Source organism: Protopterus annectens, chromosome 12.part0 (genome assembly GCF_019279795.1).
Source record: "Protopterus annectens isolate FY-2018-M chromosome 12.part0, PAN1.0, whole genome shotgun sequence".
Lineage (NCBI taxonomy): Eukaryota > Metazoa > Chordata > Ceratodontiformes > Protopteridae > Protopterus > Protopterus annectens.
Genome location: NC_056746.1, coordinates 522,016,655 through 522,039,512, shown reverse-complemented (window position 1 = coordinate 522,039,512; position 22,858 = coordinate 522,016,655). Strand labels below are relative to the sequence as shown.

The window sequence follows — 22,858 nt, the reverse complement described above, 5'->3', positions numbered from 1 at the left end:
GTCAAATCTTAGCTGTCATAATTGTGGAGCCAACCATGAGTCTAAAAGAGAGAAGTGCTTAGCATTTGGTCAGCAATGCTGCAAGTGTAAAAAAAATGGAACCATTTTCAAATGTTTTGTAAATCAAGCAAGCTTCATTCAGTTAAGAAAGGTCACTCAAAAAAGCAAGTGATCGTACAGAGAGCTTCAACCCTACTTTCTGTGTAGATGGTGCATCAGTGGTCGGTGAAAAGGTTAATGCAGTGGATTTGTTGGTAAAGAACAAAGTATTTTGTACTGTCCTGATCAATGGTAAACCCACAGAGCTCAAAGTAGACACTGGTTCAAAGTGTAATGTAATGTCAGCAGAAACATTTGTTAAAGTGAGGGCTGATGAGTAACTTAATTTGGTCAATTGTGCGAAGCTTGTTGCTTATGGAGGTGAAGAGATTCAAATCGAAGGCTCGGTAATGCTTTCATACTATTTGGCTGGGAAAAGTTACAGCTTGCAATTTTATGTAGTCTGAAGACCCGTGCAGTCATTATTAGGTCTCGGAGACAGTTTGTGAATGAAACTGCTTTATTTTATCAAACAAGTACATAATGTAAGCACATGTCCCAGTTCCAGCATCAGTGGCACTATTTTTTGAGTATGCTGATGTTTTCGATGACAAGCTAGACAAACTTCCAATAATGTACTCTATGAAGTTAGACCCAGAGGTCAGTCCAGAAGTCAGACCAGCAAGGAGACGTCCAATAGCTATGCAGGACAAAGTCAAGGTCCAGTTAGATAAAATGGTGCAGCAAGGTGCGATTTGTCCAGTCACAGAACCAACCGAGTGGGTAACTTCCATGGTAGCTGTTCATAAGAAAAATTCAGATAAAATCAGAATATGCATTGTCCCAAGAGACTTGAACAAGGCATTAAAAAGACTTTAACATCCTATGTGTACAGTTGAGGAGATTGCAACCATCATGCCAAATGCCCCTTTTTTTCTGTCTTGGATGCGAGTTCATTTTGGCAAGTGATGCTTGATCGCATGTCTTCACTACTGACTACATTCAGTACCCCATTTGGTGGATACAGATTCCTCAGGATGCCTTTTTGAATAAATTCTGCCAGTGAAGTCTTTCAGCGTACTATGGAACAAATTTTTTTTCAGGCTACCCATGTGCAATACTAGTTGATTTGCTAGTTGGATGCAACGGTGAAGCAGAGCATGACAGAAAACCCGGGGAAAGTTCTGGACAGTGTGTGTGAAGTGAATTTAAAGTTCAATCCTTTGAAGTGAAAATTCAGACTACCAGAAGTTACTTATATAGGTCATTTATGTACCAGTACAGGCTTATGACCAGATCCTTCTAAACAAGCAGCCATTCTTGAGATGCCATTTCCAGACAATGTCCAAGCATTACAGTATTTTCTTGGTATGGTTAACTGTTAGGACAAATTTATCCCTGACTTTAGTGAGTTATCAGCACCTTTGAGAGAGCCGACACAAAAATGTTGCACTGTCATGGTTAGAACACCACCAGAGAGCTTGACATCCTCAAACAACAAATTGCTGACCCGCCTACATTAAGATACTATGATGTCCACAAACCAGTAGTTCTTTCCTGTGATGCTTCAAAGTTTGCTCTTGGTGCAGTTATTCTTCAAGAGGGTTATTCTTCAAGAGGGTAGACCTGTTGCCTATGTATCTAGAACTCTTACCCAAACTGAGATGCAGTATGCTCAAATTGAGAAGGAACTGTTGACTGTTGTGCCCGCTTGTTCGATGTTCCATGATAATATTTATGGCCGAGCTGTCCAGATAGACACTGACCCATCAACCTCTAGTCACTATTTTAAAGAAGCTTATGCATTCCACTCCAACAAGACTGTAAAGAATGATGCTCAAATTGCAAAATTATAATTTCAGAATGGTTTGTACAAAGGGTAAACTTCTTTATCTGGTTAATACCTTATCCAGATCACCCTGAAATACTACAAACAGCTTGATGCAGAGAATTTCAACTTTGATGTCATGAAAGTGTGTAATTTTTCTGCCATGAGACTTGAGCTGAGAGATCATACAAAGACTGATCCTATTTTGCAAAAGCACAACCACTTCATCAGTGTATGATGGCTGTCAAAGCAATCCTGTGTACCGCCAGAAGTACAACCTCCATACAGAGATAAGATGCTGATAAAGATGGTATAATGTTCAAAGGTCCAAAAGTTATTGTTCATACTTCCTTACAAATGAATACATTCACATTTTGTATTCTGGCCACCCAGGTTCCCATTCTACCAAAAGAAGAGCAAGAGGACTAGTATTTTGGCCTTCGGTAGCAAAAGACATTGATAAAGTGCTTTCTTCTTGTTCCCTGTTCAACAGTACTAAGCCGCATTTGCAAAAAGAGCGACTTCATCTAAGCCAAATTCCTGAACTAACAGTAGCAACTGACATTTGAATGGAACAGTCAACATTACTTAGTGTTGGTAGACTCTTACTCGAACTGGTCTGAGATCGATTTGCTACCTATCCTAATGACCAGTGCTGTTATTACTAAGATGAAACATAATTTCTCAGTGCATGGTAGTCCATACACCATTATTTCTGACAACGGTTCTCAGTTTTACCAGTCCATTGTTTCAGTGATTTGCTAAAGAGTGGGACTTTTTACATGCTACTAGCAGACCTGAATATCCTCAGTCAAAACAGCTTTGCTGAACGTGCAGTACAGAGTGCAAAGCACTTACTGGAGAGGTCAAAGTATGACAATACAAATATCTTGAATTTACTCAATCTCCAAAATATACCCTGTGACAACCTACTAGGCCCACCTGCTCAGATTTCTATCTAGGTAAACCAGAAAAACCTTGCCTATTAGTTCGTTTGTTGGTGCCTAATGCTAAAAACAACAGAGCAATCAAAGCCCAACTTTTTAAGAAGCATTCTTCTCAGACGTCCAGCTATAATAAAGCAAGTAGATTTTTGTCCATTAAAAGGAGAGATTGTGAGGATGTAAATGGTGAAAGGCTTTAATCGAATTGGTCAAGCAAGAGGTATATGTACTGACTTCCGAGCCAAGATCCTACTTAGTGGAATCTGAGGGTATAGAGTACAGGAGAAACCACAGACATCTTCCTGTATCAGAAATGATATCACAGCATCGTACCCGTGACACAGACTCTAAATCTCAGAGCAACCCAGACAATGTTCATACTGAAGAACATGTCGCAGTATCCATTTCTGGTCTGATGATGTCCCCAAAGTGGAACATTCCTTGAAGACTGTCCCTGTTGCTAGATCCAATTCTGCCTTTTATGTTATACAGTCAGGTTGTATTTCTAGATCTAGTGTAAATTACACAGCAACTTGGATATTGTTTTGTGTCTGATTTTGTTATGATTGCATGTCAGATAATTAGTTCAGTATAATTGCATGTCAAAAGATCATTTCTGTAAATTGCATGTCATTGAATACTGTCATTTCGTATGTGAACTATTTCTCAGAGGGAGGATGTAGATCAGCACGTGTGTATGTATCTTTAAGAAGCATTTCCAGATGTGAGCATGTGCATGTAAATACTGAGCATGTGCAGACAGCAGTGGCATTTTGAGAGAACAGCCAGGGTTGTAACATGTATGAGTGCAGTAGTCAGTCTATTTAAGTTTGTTACAAAGCCTTATTTGTGATGTTTGTGTGTAATAAAGATGCTTGAACAGAACCCACAAATGTTAGTCTGTTTTATCCTGACCAAACGAGCGACACTAGGTATATGTGGGAAGAGACTAAAAAGATGGTACAAAAACTGAGGAAAGTGGAAGCTCTTGTTTATAGGTATGGGTAGTAAGATACAAAGTGTGAACACATTTTTGTCTCTAGTTTTATATGCAAGCCAGGCATGTTTTAATCAGCCAGAGGAGAAGTTGTAGGCAATAATAAAGATTTGAAGAAATGTATTTGATAGGGAAAGACTACTAGTTTAAGTGGGATAAGTAGTGTTAGTTTTTTTGAGGGTTTTCATTAAAACAAAGTCTTGTAAGATGTGATATGGGCTCAAATGGATATGACAAGAAACAACTGTATAAAAGATCAACCTGCCAAACAGTGTATACATTTAACGCAAAGTCTGAAATTGGACATTAAAAAACTGTTACACATAACAGGTGGGAATAATAACTTCTTATCGTAATGGCAACATTTTCTATATCTTTGAACATGAATGGTCTCACTAGTATATAAAAAAAAGAAAGTAGTAAACTATATTAAAAATGCAGAGTGCAAATAGCTATGCTTCAGGAGACGCATTTGGAAAGAACTGAGCATGTGAATTTGATAAAGTATTTCAGGATGGTTATTCAGCAGAAAATCTGAGACAAAGGAAAGGGGAGTACTTGTGTTAATTGCGAGAGGAGCTCCAGTTGTGATAGAAGAGGGGAGAAATAATGGGGATACTGGCAATGGAGGATTACATTGGCATGTATTTATACTCCACTTAAAACTGATACAGTGGATCTTAAAAAAAAATCTGGAGGAATTCAGCTTTCAGCAGGGAATATTACTTATAGGTGGGGGTTGGAATTTGCAACAATGAAGAATGTATCTGGAGGGCCTAGAAGAGAAATCATAACAAATGAGTGTATATTTTTCAAGACATTTATGAAAATATTTAGTATAGAAGATTTGAATTTAGTAGTAGGAGCTGTAAGAGAGTTTACATATTCCCTAAGCTGCAAAAACTGGGCAGGCTAGACAGAAATTATATAGGAACATGTGCATGTAATTGAAAGTTTTGATATGCATCCAATATGTTTCAGATCATGCACCAATAATAACTAAAATAAAAATGCAGAGTAATAAATGAGACACTGGTACTTCCCTACCTATCTGTTAAACAGAGCAGAATTCAAGGAATGGGTAGTGGAAATTCTTCAGGAGTTATTAGCAAAGATAGAAATTTATTCAGAAAATATAGCTAGGGAGTGGGATAAAATGAGAGTTTAAAAATAGGATAGAAATAAAGGAAAAGAGATGATGAAGAAACAAGAATTTAGAGGTACTGACAAGGGGAGTCTCACAAAACAAGAGGTGCAACTGCAGAGTGCTAGAGAGAAAAATGGGGACTACCTAGATAATATGCATGAGTTTGGAAAGGCTACTGTTAAGCAACTCTGTTAGATAACTCCAGAGCACAAAAGCTTTTAGCACAGTGGCTCAGGCAGCAGAAAGTAGAAAGGGTTGTTGCCAAGCTTAGGGAGCCTATAACAGGGACATTAACCAGAGATGGTGTAGAGGTATTCAAAATATTTTGGAAATGTTATAAAAATCTGCATAAAGTAGAGAAATATGGAAATCAAGAAAAAGAATAAATGAAAGTATTTATGGAAGAATTAAATATTGTCAAGGTTAGAGATAGATGAGGCTCAATTAACAGCCAGGATAGGAGGAGATGAGATAAAAATGATGTATAACCAGTCTACAAGAAAGTCTCCAGGAATAGATGGTATTCCTGGGGAAGTTTGGGAGGTAGGAGGGAAAAAAGTGATAAAGATCTGGAAGGTTTTGTTTAACAGTATTTTAAAAGGAGGAGAGGCAGCAACATCCTGGAAGAAAGCTGTGGTGGCTGTAATACCTAAAGAGGATAAAGATCCATCAAATCCAGCTTTACACATACCCATTTCAATACTAAATCATGATTATAAAGTATTTGTCTATAAGGGTGAAAAGAATGGCAAAAGTAATGCCAAAATTGATATGGATTAGAGTGATTTTGTGTAGGAGTCAAACATTTGACAACATTAGTACAACAGTGATGATGCAGAGGGAAGCAGAATGTAAGAAAACACCACTGTTGTTGGGTCTTGATGCAGAGAAAGCATTTGACAGAGTAAACTGGGGTATTGCGTAGGTCAATGGAAGTATTTGCATTCCCTGACACAATAAGATTAATTAGGAAGATATATGAGGGATCGGAGAGAACATTAACTGTGGGGAGGGTCCTGTCTGATAAATTCAGTTTAAAAGGAGGAACCAGGCAGGGCTGTCCTCTTTCCTCTTTATTTGCCTTGTAATTAGAACCATTGGCAAAGAAAATAAGGGCTTCATAATTCCAAGGATAATTGGTATGGTAATCAAGAAAAGTTGGCTTTATTTGAAGATATGATTGTGTACCTGATAGAACCAGAAAAGGGCATTTCATTGTTGTGGAACCTTCTGAAACAGTTTCATGTCTTTTCGGGATACAAAATTAATGAAATTAAAACAAAGACAATTGCTATAAACTATGTACTACACACAGACTGGTTCAGCAATACTACAAAAGCTGAGAAACCTGAAGCTCTGTTTTATGGATAGCAAGATACAAGAAATGAAGGTGTTTTTAGTCCCTTTAGTTTAGTTTAATACAGAGGTCGGGCATATTTTTATCCACCAGAGGAGAAGTTGTAGATGCCAATTAGAGTTGAAGGATTTTATCTAGGAGTAGAAGAGGGCAAGAGTTAAGTGGGATAAGTTGATCCTTCCAATAGAATAAGGTGGTTTGGGATTACCTGTTTTAGGGATATTTCAGAGCTACACAGTTGAGACTTCTATACAAAATACAAGGAGAAAGCTATAAATTAAAGCAGAAAAGGATGAAGAAGAAACTAGGGGAGAGATCAAGAATAAGAAGAGACAAGAGATTTTGGCTGCAGATCCTTAAAGAGAATAACAGTAATCATACAGAATGTTATATTCTTAAAGTAGCAGAAAGTATTCTAAGTAGTAAGCCAACACAGGTATGGAAAAAGGAGGCTCTGCTGACTAGGGATAACTGCAATTAGGGGTACAGAGAAACAGGTAAGAGAGAGCTGGAATGTACTGAAGAAAACTGGAAAAAGAACCAAGGTACTGGAGGCAGAGAGGAAAAGATAATAGAATGGGAAGAGACCAAGAATATGTTTGAACTGCAGGCTAGATACAGCCTTCCCTATCAAGGATTTGAAAATGACTGTATAGACAATGTGGAAGGAACAGGGGGATTCTAAGTGAAGGGCCACTGCTGGTAATGTTTTAGCTGAATCTAGAACAGAAGCTGTTAAAAAGAAATAATTAGTAGGATATATATAATATTGCATAACTGTAGTAATCATTGAGATGAGAAAGGATTGGGAAGAGAGAGATTGGATAAGCAATTCACAAAGAAATAATGGTAAGATATATGTATGGCTCCCAAATATGCAACAAAGTCTAGAAGATTTAGGATTTTTGCTTGGAAGTTTCTGCACACGTATTTTTATACCCCCAAGCAGACTGCAAATAATTTTTCCTCAGATTGCAGAGAGGTAGTTTGGAACATATTTTTAGGATTGTAAGGAGTTGGTTAAAAATTCCCTGCAGAGAACTGTCATAAATACTGGGCGAGCAAATTGGTGTAGCTAAGGAAATGATTTTTTGAGAGATGAATTGCCTAGAATAGTAAGGTCTTGCTTAATTTAATTCTGATGGCTGCCAAAAATGCAATTATTACAAAATGGAAGCCATAGTCTAAACCGACCATATTAGAAGTAGTTAATATAGTAACAGAGAAAAGAACTGAATGTGGAACCTTTAGAAAAGGGTAGAAGTAAATTACATAGTATAAATGGAATTGTGGGAACAATACATGCAGAATAATGTTTTGGAGGGAGATGAGGTTAAAGGGAAGGCAGGAATTGAATGAGTTATGTAATGTTCAATTGACATTGATTGTGTAAAATATGGTTTGTTTTCATTTATGCAAATGTATGATTTCCTATGTCATGAGTGGTAATAAATGGTAAACAAGTTGATCCTCCCAATAAATGAAGGTGGTTTAGGATTACCTAACTTGAAGGGATATTTTAGAGTTACACACCTACATAACATAAGCAGGAAGTTACACAAAGTTGAAAGGGATGATGGTAAAATGAGGGAGTTCAAAGAAATAAAGTAGGATTGATGCAGATCCTTAAGGAGAATAACCACCACTATACAGAATATTGTATTAACAAAGTTGCAGAAAGTATTGTAAGAAGTAAGCTAACACGGGAATGGAGAAAGGAAATTTTGTCAGTAGGAGTGACTGCAAGTAGGAGTACAGAAAATAAACAAAAGGGAACTTGAATTTACTGGAAAAAACTGGCAAAGCAACCAAGTACTGGGAGCAAATAACTAGAGGGGGAAAGGTAATAGAGTGGGATGAGACCATGAAGTAATTTGGACTACACTGCCTTCCGTGTCAGGAACTGATATCAGAATTCAGGCAAAGACAAAGGGATAGTGGAGTCCTAGATGAAAGACCTGCTATGGTCAAGTTTTTTAGTCTAATCTAGAACAGAAGCTGCTGTTAAAAAGGGAATAATTTAGTAAGACTTCTAAAATATTACACGCTAACTCAGAGATGCTTAGAAAAGATTGGAAAGAGGGAGTAGAAAAGCAGTTTACAAGGGAAATGAGAGGACGTGTATGGTCCAAAATATGCAACAAAGTCCATCAGGATTAGGATTTTTTGCATGGAAGTGTTTGCAAAAGGTATATTTGTACTCCAAGGAGACTTCAAATAATTCCTCTTCAAGTAGTTATCAAATATTGGATGTGGTGGGGAAGTAAAAGGTAACTGGGGACGTTTTTTTGGGGGGGTGTAATTAGTTGGCAGGTTTTTTAAATTCTCTGCAGAAATATTGAGGGGAGACAAATGGCTGTTAAGAGAGGATTCTTTTGAGCTGGGACATAGAATTTTAATTGCCTAAACATAAGCAAGGCATTATTATGTTTAGTTCTGTTGGCTGCCAAAAAAAGCAATTTCAAGAAAATAAAAATCAATATGTAAACCAACTGTATTTGAAGTACAGAATATTGTAAAAGAACTGGAAAAAAAGATCTTTAGAAAAGGGAAGGAGCAAATTACATAGAAATTAAATTAATTTGTGGGAACAATACTTGCAGAATGATGTTCAGGAGGAGTGATGTTTAGTGGAAGGTAGAGTCTGAGTTTATTTAATGCTAGACTGAAAATGTTTTAAGGAAAGAAAACATGTAATGTTTAATTTGTGTAAATGGAAAAAATGTTAATATGGTTTGTTTTCTTTTCCATTAATGTATGCGTGCCTGTGTCTAAAGTGATAATTTAATAAAAGTGTTTAAAAAATGCTAAAGAGACATGATGGCTGTATAATTTTATAATGATCTTTCATTGTGTCCCTTTACTTCCATTCTGACTGAAATAGCTTTTTCTGAAGCTTCATGTATTGTATCACATTAGTATGGGGTTTTCCAGAGGTGCATTTCTTTTTATACCATAATGGTTAGGGAAGGTGTAAAGATTTGATGCAACGTAAGTTAAGAAATTCATAGATCCTTATTGCTGGACATGTTAAGATATTTTTCTCTAGCTGATAATTATGCGAGTTTATTTGCTTTCCATTTCTAATAGTGCTAGTCCTCTGTGGTTGCATTTTGCTTCCTCTCACAGTCCCCAGACTGTATTTTATTACATGGTTATGGAAACTTTGTGCCAGTAGACTGCCCTCAAGATGGAATATATTCAAACAGGCATTACGAAAGCAGTTCAGAAAGCTACTGTTATGCTGAGCACCTTGACCGCTATGTTTCCTTTTGTCAGACTTGACAAGGAAGGCCCCAGTGACCCTTGAAGAACGTAGTGCCATGTTACAGGTTCACTGAATTACCGGGCCACATTTCTCTGTAAAGCCAGACACCTGAGTGAAACTGAGTTTTATGGATTGCATATTTCATGCATGGGGATGTGAACATGTGACGACTATCTAACGTGGATCCATTTTGCCTTCATTAGTAAAAGACTTAAAATGGGGGCCACTGGGGCAGAATGTGACTCAGGGCTGCCTCCTCTTCTCTCAGCCAACTAGGAGCATAACATACACTTTTCTGTGTTGCATGGGTGGGTGCCACAGAATATTTTGACGACCTAAGAGTATAAGGAGTTGGAATAAGCAGCAACAGAAGGCAATGTAGAGGATTTGGATGGTATGTTACAAATATTCTTTTAAATAAATGTGTCAGTAACTACTTGTTAAATAACTGTCACTGGTAGCAGCACTACCATCTGTAAAAACTCCTTAAAGGAATTCTACATTTAAGATCTCAAAACCAAAAAAAAATTAAACTTGTTTATCCCATTTGATTTAAACCTTATGCCAGAGTAACACATTTTACCTCCATTTGAACATGCTGAGCTGAATACATTTCCTGGAAATCATTTTTTCTAGTGTCTGTTAAATCTGGCAGGAGAGTTTAATAGCGCTCATCTCTTGTCTCATTTTACCTGGTTTTGCATAAAGATGTTGTTTCACTCAAAATCAACCCCTCTTTCAAGTCCATATTGGTATCTGTTATCTTCCACCATCCATTTGTTCGAATGCCAACCTTTTTTGCAAACTGTTATAATGATTGAAAACATTGCTTGAATCTGCTTGTTATACACGTACAAATTGGATTTTCCCATAGAAGAATAAAATAAACCAGCGAGATGTTCAAGACTGGGAAAGATGTCAGTTACAAGGGAACATAGGTAGGTACTAGGCTATTGGCCCTAGGGCCTATGTAAGCCTAGCCAAAAAGGTACCCTGGCTTTCGCCACCCAGTAAAATTATTTTCCTGTGCCTCTGTCAAGCAGAGCTATAGAAGTGATACCTGGGGTGAATTTCCTATTTCCCATCCAGTCATCAAGATTTTTCTTGAGTGCTAATGAGGAGCTCTGTTTGACATAGATAGGTAGTCTGTTCCAGAGTATGGGAAGTCTCTGGGACAGGAATCTATCCCTCCAGCATGTTCTGTTTATTGTGGTGACAAGGTTTAGGTCCCTGGAGCGTGTAGCTCGGAGGGATTGGAAGGACATTCCCATTGCTTCCTCTCACCAGGTTCCATATGAGGAGTTCCCTGTTACTTTGCTTCCTTGGCTCAAACTGATGCTTCAGTGGTGGTTTTGGCAAATTTATCAGTCTGAGACTGCCCTTTCATGCTTCAGTTCCTTCTCAAGAAGTGTTCACAGATGCCTCAGATCTGGGATGGGGTGCTTCTTGTGGCCCTCTGAAAGTCCAGGATCTCTGGCTTCCTCATCAGAGTTCAGACCATATCAACATAAAAAGATAGGGGCTCTGCTTCTGGCTCTACAGGCTTTTAATTTCTTTTTTCTCCCCAGGCCCCTGAAAATCTACACATATAATACCACCATGATGTACGTCAAAAACGTGTGGGGGGTGTATGAGGTTTTCTTTGCATACTTGTTCTTCAAGCCTGGGATTGGCTGTCAATTATTAGGTACTGTCCAGGCAGTTTACATTCCTTCAAAACACAATCTAGAGGCAGACTGTCTGAGCAGGTCCACAACACAGGCTTACCAATGGATGCTTCACTGATATGTGTTTCTGGCCATAGTGCATCAGTGGGGTATTCCTGATGTAGATCTTTTTTCCTCCCCTCTGAACAGACAACTTCCTCTATTCTGTTGGAGAGTAAAAAAGTCCTGTGACTTGGAAGGGAGTGTTTCTGTATGCCTTTTCTCCCCATTCCCATTGCTAACTGTTCTGCCCAAGATCAAGCAGGACTTTCCCAAAATTTTGTTGGTGTCTCCCTTTTGGCCCAGGCAGCACTGGTTCCCTCTTCCTTTTCATCTAGCCAGGGACAGTCATCACAAATTACTGGACTGGGTAGATTTCACACAAGACAAGTGGTCTCTTATCCATCCTTACCTGTCCACTCCTCAAATGACACTGTGGGTGATGGGGTTTTGATCCCCTTTAAGCACCTCTTTTCTGATGACATGCTTTGGGTTGCGCAGGAGGCCAGGAAACTCACTACCAGAAAATCACGCATGTGTAAATGGAAAAGATTTTCTGTCTGGTGCCTCTCTCACCATCAGGATCCCTTTTCACTGGGGCTTTCCTTGATTCTCTCTCATTTTTGTGATCTGCTGTATGCTGGCTTGGCTTATTCTTCAGTTAAAGCTCACCTGTCAGTGGTCTCTGCTGGTCTGGCCTTGAACTAATCTTTGGTCTCTCAGTTTGAGGTCAAGCAATTTCATAAAGATGGCGCCTTTTATATCAGGCCCCCAAGAAAGCCTATTCCGCCTTCTTGGGACCTCAGTTTTGTACTTTAAAAATTGACTCTGGCTCCTTTTGAACCTGTTAGTTCCGCTTCCTTGCAGCTTTGTACTTGGAGGACTGTTCTGTTGTTGGCTGTTCTGCCAAGAGAATATTTGAACTCCTTTTTTTTTTAATTTTTCATGGAGGCAGTCTCTCTATACTAATCATTTTTATGGTCAAGGTAGTTAATGAGTTTTCACTTAGTCTATTCAGCTATCTTTTTTCCTTTTCTGTTGTCTACCAGTGTGAGAAGGCTGTTCACACCTTGGACGTGCATAGACAGCTTATATATTATTTGGATAAAACAAAGGCTATTTACAAGTCTGAACAACTTTGTTTCTTTTCATCCCAGGACTTTGGGTTTGCTGTTTCCAAGTAAATCATTTCCTCCTGGATCTCTGACCGTTTCCTTTTGTTATTCTTTTCATGGCAAATGTGTCTCTTCATCTGCAAAGACACATTCTACTAGGCTAGTTGCCTCTTCTAGTTCCCTTTTCAAGGGTTTAGACATCAATTCCATCCTTCAGGCCATTACTCTGTCCTCTATTATACATTTTTACTAAACATTATAAATTGAATGTTGAACAAACCTACAAAGGCAAGTGTGAAAGGAGTCCCAAACACAAGTTTTAACTACTAAGTGCTTTTGTTCTTTTTATTTTCAATAGAACTTCATCAGAATTGAAACCATGTACGCAATCCAAGTTTAAAAGAAGTATCAAATGAATGCCATAATCATCCCTAACCAATAAAATACTTATCTGTTCCCTCTTTTCTTAAAGTTAGTGTGTTTTAAAACATGTCCAAGAAATATAACCAAATACTAACCATCCAGCTGAAATGGTATAGAGTTGCTGGCAAAATTTCTAAAATGAAAACATATTTCTGTAAATAAGAAAATCATGGCTACTAGGAGCAACAGTATTTAAAGTCTTTGTGCCATCAGAAAACATTTAATGTTTACGGTTTCATTAAAACCGGGAAAGCTATCACCACAGTCTTATTTGCCACCAGGATTCATGGCATTCAAGTAGGAAATTGTAATTACCTTGATTCCTTACTTACAGCATCTACTACTAAAAACTGCAATTTTTTGAAATTGGTGCATGTTAGTGAATGTTTGGTAAAGAACTACTAGTGTCTCTCTTTCTTTATTGCCAAATTGTGTTCATAAATTCTTTTCAACAGTTTTCTCTCCGTTTTTCCATCATAAAACCCTGGGCAGGAATCACAAAGTGCCAAGTGAACAACTCCTTGTGAATCACAATTATATCTGTTTCTAGCCCCAAGGAATTAAATTCATTGCCTTGATGTGAACATTAGAAGTGTTGCTAATAAATCAGCATTGCTTACACTTGCCACATTTGTAAGTGCCACATGTATTTGTTTCTGATAGTGTAGTTTGATGGTGTTCTAACATGGATCTTATGTTATGAATTATTTTGTAGGTAAATGAAGGGCTGTCACGAATAATTTTGGCTAATTCATCATTTCCTAAATTAATCTTCCAGTTTTCTCCAAGTATGTCTCTGATAAGATGCATGTCACTGGAAATTGGAAATGGCAAACCCTGGTGTATTTAACCAATAAAGTATTTATGGAAGTCACCTCGTTTTCACTGTTTGCCATAGCATGTGGCTGATTTTTCATCAAAATAGGTTTGGCTTTGTTTGATTTGAGTAGAAACACTTCCTTGATGATCATAAGCCAGTCGATGTTTTAGCCTTTTTGGAGGAAAAACGATTTTAAATATTCTGCTGCTTCCTTAAAAATAGTTTGTTTACTGGTGAGCCCACTAAGTCTGAATTGTCCCTTTTTTCACCCCTTTCTTCATATGAAAGGGTGTTGACTTTTCCTGTACAAGTATTGATTAACAAAGTTCTCTCTTCTAAAAATTTTACTTGCAAATTGAGAATCTCCTTCCTAGGGAAACTGTAATGTCCAAATAATGGATTTTCCTACTCTACTCATAGTGAACTGTAGAAATGGAGTACTGGAATTAATGAAGTCAAACAACTGGTGTAATTCTACTTCAGTTCCTTTCCATAGAAAAATGATGTCATCTATAAATCTCCTGTAAAAGACCATCTTTTCAAACAAGGGGTAAGGTCTGAGGTATACCTACTCCCACTAAGCTATTACCAGGTTAGAAAATACAGGGGCTAGTCTTTCCTCCATAGCAACTCCTTGTTTTTGTTTACCGTATTTCCCTTGAAACATGAAAAAGTTGTATTCTAAAACCACTTCAAAAAGTCACAAATAGTATTTATCATGTTGTCAAAATCCGAAATCTTTGTAAGATAACTTCTAACAAAATTGATGCCTGTGTCCTACTGAATGCAGGTGTACAAGGAGACTACATCAAATGGCACAAAGACACAATCATTGTAGATGTTCCCAATGTCACTTAGCTCCAAGTGCCATGAGTCCTTCAGGTAGAATTCAGACTTTTGGACAAATGGATTTAGAAGATGGTCAAGAAGGGCTGATATTGCTTATGTCTTGAAGTGATCAGCCGCAACTACTGGTCTAAACGGAGGACTGAACTTGTCTTTGTGTATTTTAGGTATACCAAAGAGTCTAGCCATATTGGGCTTATCACTACTCAGAAATGTGTATACCTCATGGTCGAAGTTTCCTTGGCACAACGGGTCAAACAAAATTATGTCGATGTTTGAAAAACTGTTTTACTTTTTCGACTGTGATTTCCTCGTAGCAATCTAAATCTGCTAAGAGGTTTCTAATGTCTATGTTGTAGAAAGCATTATTCATAATGACTGTCATACCCCCTTTGTCAGCTCTCATGACCTGCATTTCTTTGTTGGTTGAAAGTTCGTTTAAAGGCAAGTTTTTCTCCCAACAATCAATTGTATGTTTTTGATCTGTTACCTAACTTTATAAGTCTTCCTCGCATATATCATGGAAGACTTTGAGTAGTATTATGAAGTGTAGGATTGTATGTACTTTTGCATCATGTCTTGTTTTTGGCAGAACTGGGGGGATGTCATGTAACGAGAACTGTAGATTCAACTTCTGAACATATAGTTTCAAGTCAATTAAAAGGTTAATGATGTTTGCTGGTTGAGTAGAAACAAACAAAAAACCTTTTCTAAGTACTGATAAATGATGGCTGCTCAGGACCATGTTACTGAGATTAAGGACCTCTATTTTCATTCATTTTTTTTCATTTATTCCCCCTTGTTTTTTCCCCCCTGTTCTGTCATTGTGGAGTCCTCATGTTGGGGGAATTCAAGATAGAAGTTGCTGGTGAAAGAAAAGGATGTTAGTTTTGGTTGCCAAGGTTTGTATTGGCCTGGCTTAGATATCTGAACTGTAACTGGCTTACCAATTGTGTTTGCCTTATTTGGGAGGTAAGCCGCCACTGGACTGTAAGCCTCGGAGTCTCTCTGGATTTTGCCACATTTCCAGTTAATGATAGTGACCATTTAATTTGTTGGCTTTAGCTGAAATGCTACTGTATACACTACTAAGTTGTGGAAAACAATTGTATTTTTTTACGTTTCCTTCTAAATTTGGATCTGTTCTTCTAGGTGACAAATTTTAATTTTGTAATCTTCCACCAGTAATTTCATCAGAAAGATTCTGGCTCTAATAAATAACTTGACTAGTTCACAAAATAATTTGTCTCCCGGTTTACACCGTTCGGAAATGTATATACTTTTAAACTGAACAGTACTTGTTCAACACTAATACATTCCTCTAGATACAAAAAGTATTGCCATGTTTAAAATTTTGACACAGTATTTTCCAAATTGAAAATGTCTTTTTGCAGCATTCGTATTCATTAGTGTTAGAAGCACTGCTGCTGTGAAATGTCTGAGTCAGAAATTGCACCTAATACAGTGTCTTTGAATGGGTTATCTACATTAACTAAACCATCCATATCTGATGAAATCACTAAGTGTATCCTCATTGTTGCCAAGAGGGGGCCAAGTCATTGTTTGTATAATGTTCCAGGTAAAATACCTGATTTGTCGATGTTCCAGGTACAGCATAGTTTTAGCTTTCTAATAGAGCGCAAACATCCAATACTGCCGCTGTTAATTTCTGTGTCAGCAACACCAGTTTTTCAGGAACTTGATTTATGGAAAGGTCAAAATGCCCATCTTGTGGAGACAAACTTCCAGACATGCCGGTTTACCACAAACAAAAACACCAGGACAATAAAAAGCAGAGTAGAATTTAAAAAAAAAAAGTGAACTTTGAGCAGTCATACAAAGGATTCATACTTTTACTAAGCTTTATAAATTGTTTGCTGTTTCCAGGGCAATTCTGCATGAGGTTGTAGAGGACTGTTCTGTACCTTCCTCCTCCCAGTCATAGTGTTAGCTCTTGTACTCCCACATCACTGCTGCAATATTCTTCACTGAAGGGAAAGGACATAGAACAGTTTTGTAAAATCTTACCAAAACAGTAGATGTGCTGTTCACATTTGCAGTATTCAGTCCCTCCCTCCTTTCCCCCTCTGTTATAGCTGTTGCCTCTGTGTTTTGTTACCCTCCTGGCCAAGGAGCTCTCAATTTTTCCTTCTGGGGGTGATTTGTTCCTCCTGGGAAAATTCAGTTATTGGTATTTGCATCTGTATGGCCCCTTTATACCCTATGCAGGGACCTTGCATGTGACATATGACAGATATTCGTTTTTGAGGCTTTGGTGTACTGTCTGGATGCTGACCTATCCTTGGCAGGAGATCACATCAGTGAAGAATACTGCAACAGTGAAAAGAAGGATATCTACTGTTATGGTAAGATTTTAAACATATTACTTTCTTGAATCTGATAGGGGAGACTTGATGGTCATCAGGAATGAGGAGAAAAGGACTTAAACAGTTTAAATTGTCACTGAACCAGTGCGATCTGCCTGTTTTCTTTGCTGGGGTAGAAGCTAGAAGAAAGTGAGCCCTTCATACCCTAAATGTGTATCATCCTCTCAGGTTTTGCTACAGACAGGTACACGAGTTTAAGAAGACCAAACAACATGTTCCCTTTACTCTGGGGAAGAAAGGTCTGACAATCATCAAACAAACCATCTTCTGTGGAATACCAGCTGCATTATCATTTGTTATCAGATGATTCATAGCCCTATGAAAAGTGCTGCTGTCAAGGGCAATTCCAGAGGAGGTGTATTTGTTTCCAGTGTCTGCTTCAAGATTCTCTCTTGCAGACATCAATGCCATGGCTAATTGGTCCTAGCTTCAAACGTTCCCAGGAATCTGGCCTCCTTTGTACAATGGTGCTTCCCAATTCTATCTTTTAATGTTGGTCTCTGGACTGTCCTTTGGTTTGTTCCACCCTGGTAAACTTGATGCTTCAGACTGAGCCTTTTCATTGAGTTATCAAGCAAGGTCGATGGTGTTAGATAAAACAGTCTTACATTATCCATTAATTTACAAAGGGTGATATTTGTGTCCCAAATACCCTGTTTTTGCGTACCTGTGCTTGAACTGCCACTGCACCCAGCCTCATTTGTTTGTTTTCTTGTAAGTGAGGTAATGTGTACTTGTTAGCAGTTACGGATGTGTTTTCATGGATTGGAAGGATGTATGTTTGCTCAATGAATCTAGGCTGAAGTGTTGAGCTCTGCAGTTACCCACTTGTCAGTGAGTGATATATTACAAAATGTACTGGCACTGGGTGCGCACAATTTGGAGCATAGGGTCGTCTTAGTAAACCAAAAAAGATACCCAGCCATTAATCTGGAAAAGGGTAGGCCTCTTCAGAGGTAAGCTGAAATAGCAAGAAGGTTCATTATTTACAGTTACATCATTCAAGTGTCCATAGTCCATTCATTTTTTTCTCTTGCTTTCCAGAGCAGTTGAGGCTTTTTACAGGTAACACTTTTATATTCCAAGATTTGTGAGAGTCCAGGAATAGAGAGACTGAATGTGTGAAAATGGAAATTGGGTTGCATATGTCAAGTACAAGGTAGCTGTGTCTTGGAGTGTTCCATATTTTGTGAGGTATGGCAGACTTGGATCTGTAAGTAGTGTGTGGTAGAGGGCTAGGCCCTCCCTGTAAAAATTGCTTTAAAGGAGAACAGCAATTGTCAACATTCTCAGTTCTTTGCTTATGCTGATTGTCTTACTTTTTTTATTCTCAGTTACAGGTATCAGAATTACAGTAAGGGAGCCCCTTTTACCACAAACTTTTACCATTGTCACAAATGGACATCTGTGTTCTCTGCCAGTATAGTAGTGAACCACTGGTTTTCCTTGACAGTCTTGCAACTAAGGCAGATGGATAAAATTTTTTCTTCCTTTGTGTTTATAATTTCTGGGGGGTTCTGGCTCACTGATGTGTGTGCGCATGTAGTTAGCCAGCAGCCTAAATAGTTAGGGAGGCCGAATTTAGAACAGTTTAAGATGAATGTGATTTAAGTTTGAAGTGTCTGAATGCACTGTACTGCAGTGCACTAATCTTCAGAAATAGCATTTCCTTAAAGATTTGGCATCTGTCTTTAAGTAAAATGATTATCTGTTAATTTCTTTCAGCCATTTGTTTGAAAATGCATGGTACTGATGTCATACCGAAACTAACTAGTAAAGTAATACATAATTTCTTTAGCTTAAGCCTGAAGTATGAAATGTTTACATTCCATAAGCATCATTTTACAAAGCAAAGTGCATTTAAAAATATTATTTTTGCTTTTGTTTTTTTGCTTACTTTTAGAAAGGTGATGAGACAGAGGAGGGCGTGACAAGCGAAGGTAAGTCCTATTGCACTGATCATTTAGCTTTGCATAACTCATTTAAGTGCTGAGATACAATTTTCTTACATTTATTAAACTTTTCTGATGATATAAACTGATTCTGAATGTTAAACTGTGCGTTGCTTTGGTACCACAAGAGGAGGTAGCTCACAAAATAGCTTGTTGTCTTTGTGTCTTAGCTACTATGATTTTTTTGTCTCACCTCTGCACTTCTGTTTTTCATTTCCTGTTTTAGAACAAGTGCCTTTAAAGGAATGATCCTAACCACTGGCTATGATAGAAGGAACTCATTTGATAAATACTGCTTTAGAAGTATAGTATTTTCTTCTGTGCAGCTAGGATCTTGACTGTAGACGTATGTGTCCAAAGGTGACATTTCTGGTTAGTGTAGAAATGGCTCCATTTTCTTTTGCTGTCTGGAGTCTAGAACCAGCACTGCACAGACATGATTTTTCTCTGTGACAAGCAGTTAATCTTTTTTCAACAGTTTTTCTGCTAGAGACTGGGTGCCAAGTGACATGGGCTAGTACTGCATGCACCATTAACTGATGCAAAATGCCTGCAGTCTGTATGACATCTGTAAAGGCATAACCCCATACATCTTCCTGTGCTTGGAGGTGATCTTTTCACTAAAGCTACCAGTTCAAGTAAACAGTAGTAGTGCTACTGAAAAGCATTGGTAATGCAGGACATTGAAAGAGGACTGAGTTAATTGCTAACAAAGATGTAACTAAACATGCTCCATATACTCAGCTTAGTACATTTTTTGAGACTCTCATAATCATTATAGCTTGTAGAGCCCATAATGTCTTGAATTGTCTAAAGTAATGTCTGCAAATGTTCCTCTAAAACAAGTGGATCCAGGCATTTGCAAAATAGGTGGTTCACATTTCTCAAAGGAAATTGTAAAGGGGTGGAGTTATGCTTTGTCATAAGGTCATGAGGGTGGAGTCATACTCATACAGTAGGTCATGAGGTGGTGGCAGATATTAATAAAATTCATAATGTTACTACATCACAAGCTAACCATGTTATTATGGTACTTCAGCCCAAAGAAATTTATGTAGAAGATGCAAAAGTCAAACTTTGTGATTTGGACCCCCTCCCTTGATCACTTAAGGGTTTAAAGAAATGGTGTGCATGTAATAACTTAATGACTTTATGGATTTTTGACTGCTTATCCAAATATTTACTAAGATGTGTACAATTTTGAAGCACATTATTCGTATTTATAAAGGTGGAGGTCTTCTCTCAATTTCATGATCCAGGGATCAAGCCTAACTTAGAACACTTTTTCATTATTAATCTTTGTACAAGATGGAATGGAAAAGTCTTCCTTGAAGGTGAATTACCTTCCCATGTAATATTTTGTGCGTAGTACTAAGTTATATCTGTTTTGGTTAGGTATGGTAGTTGTATTTCATGTATGCTGTAGGAATAAGCAATTCGTGACCAGTTATACCAAAGCCACTATTGCCAGAACCCACCTATTATCCACCCTACTGTATTCCTCCCCAATCCTGACTAATCTTCGCCACAGCAAACAAAGCAAAATGGCATCTTGCTACAACAAGATTGCCAAATTTGCCACAAGTGCCTCTAATAGAGCCCACCACTGTCTATCCCTCAAACAGCTCAACTGGCTTGAACTGCCTCAATTACTTCTTACCACTCAGCTCTCCAAAGCCCACAAACTATATTACCTCCCAAATAAAATCCCCATTTTACAAGACCTAATACACCACCACCACCCGAGCCTTAAGGTCAACAGACCAAAATCACATAAATGTCATCAAACATAGGAATGAGGCTGGCAAATCTCTTTTTGCCTGTTCTATAGCAAAAGTCTGGAACTCTCTTCCAAAACACACAACTTCTACAGGTTCTGCTCCACAATTTAAAAAACTACTCAAAACCCACTACTTGAACAACTGGCTATGCCCATGTGACTCCCCAGGCTAATCCACTACATTTGCAGTGATACAATGATTCTACCAAGGATCACCTAATACTGCCTAACCTCTGTATATTAATTCTTAACTAACAATGTCCTATTCTGTTCGTATCTACTTGTACATCTCTGAAGACAGTTAAACATATTCCTACATACAAGTGGTATGCTTCTAGAATACAATAATTGTATCTATACATATATCTGTGAAGAAATGTAAAATATGTTCTTGTATAATATTGTATGCATTTAGGAGAAAGTGTTGTAATTCATAAAATGTTATTTGTTAGATTTTTTTTTAGTGGAGTTTTTCTCCCCGGGCCTCCGCTGAAAATGGACCTGTATCCAGTCGGACTTTCCCGGTCAACAAATGTAAAATAAAATAAAAATAAAAAAATATTGCAAGGAATATCAAATCTTGTTTGTATGTTGCATTGTGTATGCAATAAAGTGGATTGCAGTCTGATAAAAAATAACTTGGCAAAAAATATGAAGTCTTAGAGCAATGGGAAGCAGTTGTACCCTCCAGAGATATTCCATTTATTTCATTGGACTGTTGTATTAAAAATGCACCATAATACAGCTAGTTTCATCAAAATTAAAGCAGCTGCAGACAATGTTTGGGCAGAAGAATCACAAGGGTTGCAGTCTCCATTTTTTTTTTTAAATATGACTGGAGCAGTTTTACTCTGAGTTATGGGTAACCTTATCAGATGAAATCATAGCTGTAGTTGAGGACAACCATTACTGATCAAGGACATTGTTGTCCTTCAGTAGCATTGCGAATGAACAGGGAATTCTACATTGATAGATTAGCATTAAAAAGTAATTTTAGCATTCCCCCTTGAAACTTCCACCAAATACTTTGTTATAAATCCAACAGTACAGCTCTCAACCCTGCCCATATATTATGTACAGTGGATATAAAAAGTTTGTGCACCACTGTTAAAATGCCAGGTTTTTGTGATATAAAAAAATGAGACCACAAATCATTTCAAAACTTTTCCCACCTTTAATGTGACCTATAACCTGTACAATTCAATTGAAAAACAAAGCTGTTGGGGGAAAAAATATAAAAAAATAAAAAAAACTTACAATACACTAGCGTGAACACCGTTAAACTAATACTTTGTTGTGTGTGCACACCCTTAAAGTAATACTTGAATGCTGTAATTAAATCAAAAGGTGCTTGAACAGTCTCCTTGGGTAGGAGACTATCAGCATGGCACATCTTGACTTGGAAATATTTGCCCACTCTTCCTTGCAAAAAAGCTCCAAATCTGTCAGATTGCAAGGGCATCTCTTGTGCACAGCCCTCTTCAAATCACCCCACAGATTTTCTATTGGATTTAGGTCTGGTCTCTGGCTGGACCATTCCAAAACTTGAATTTTCTTCTGGTGAAGCCATTCTTTTGTTAATTTGGATGTATGCTTGGGGTCATTGTCCTGTTGAAAGGTGAAATTCCTCTTCATCTTCAGCTTTCTAGCAGACGCTTGAAGGTTTTGGGCCAAAAGTGACTGGTATTTGGAGCTGTTCATAAATCCCTCCACCTTGACTAAAGCCACAGTTCCAGCTGAAGAAAAGCAACCCAAAGCATGATACTGCCACCACCATGCTTCACTGTGGGGATGGTGTTCTTTTGGTGATGCAAAATATTGTTTTTGCTCCACACGTACCTTTTGGAATTGTGGCCAAAAAGTTCAACCTTGGTCTCATCAGACCATAACACATTTTTCCACATGCATTTTGGAGATCAAAGCCCCTAAGGCAAAACTACATGCCCAACGCACTAGTCATAGGTGACGCAATAGTGAGGCACACTACTAGGTTGAATAAGGAGAAAGTAACAGCTGCCTATCACGCGCCATGATCTGCCATATAACGCACCCACTCAGATCCCTCAACAGGTACAAATATGACTCTGTCATTGTACATGTGGGTGTGAATCACCTGAGACATACCTCCCTGGACTACATGAAGAGAGACATGGAGGCGCTCTCGGATTATGTAGCCCAGGCAGGTATGACCCTAGCCCTGAGCAACATCCTACCATCACCCAGAATGATACCACAGTACAAGCAGAAAA

The 22,858-nt window shown here is 38.0% G+C and overlaps 1 protein-coding gene across 1 annotated transcript in view; it reads left to right on the top strand.

Annotated features, from left to right (window-relative positions):
- The window catches only part of TOM1L2 (target of myb1 like 2 membrane trafficking protein), a 927,227-nt gene that overhangs the window by 847,657 nt on the left and 56,712 nt on the right, over positions 1–22,858 (top strand). The window contains exon 13 of the mRNA XM_044088936.1: positions 18,781–18,817. Coding sequence (XP_043944871.1) covers positions 18,781–18,817 — 37 coding nt within the window. The remainder of the gene's footprint in view (positions 1–18,780; positions 18,818–22,858) is intronic.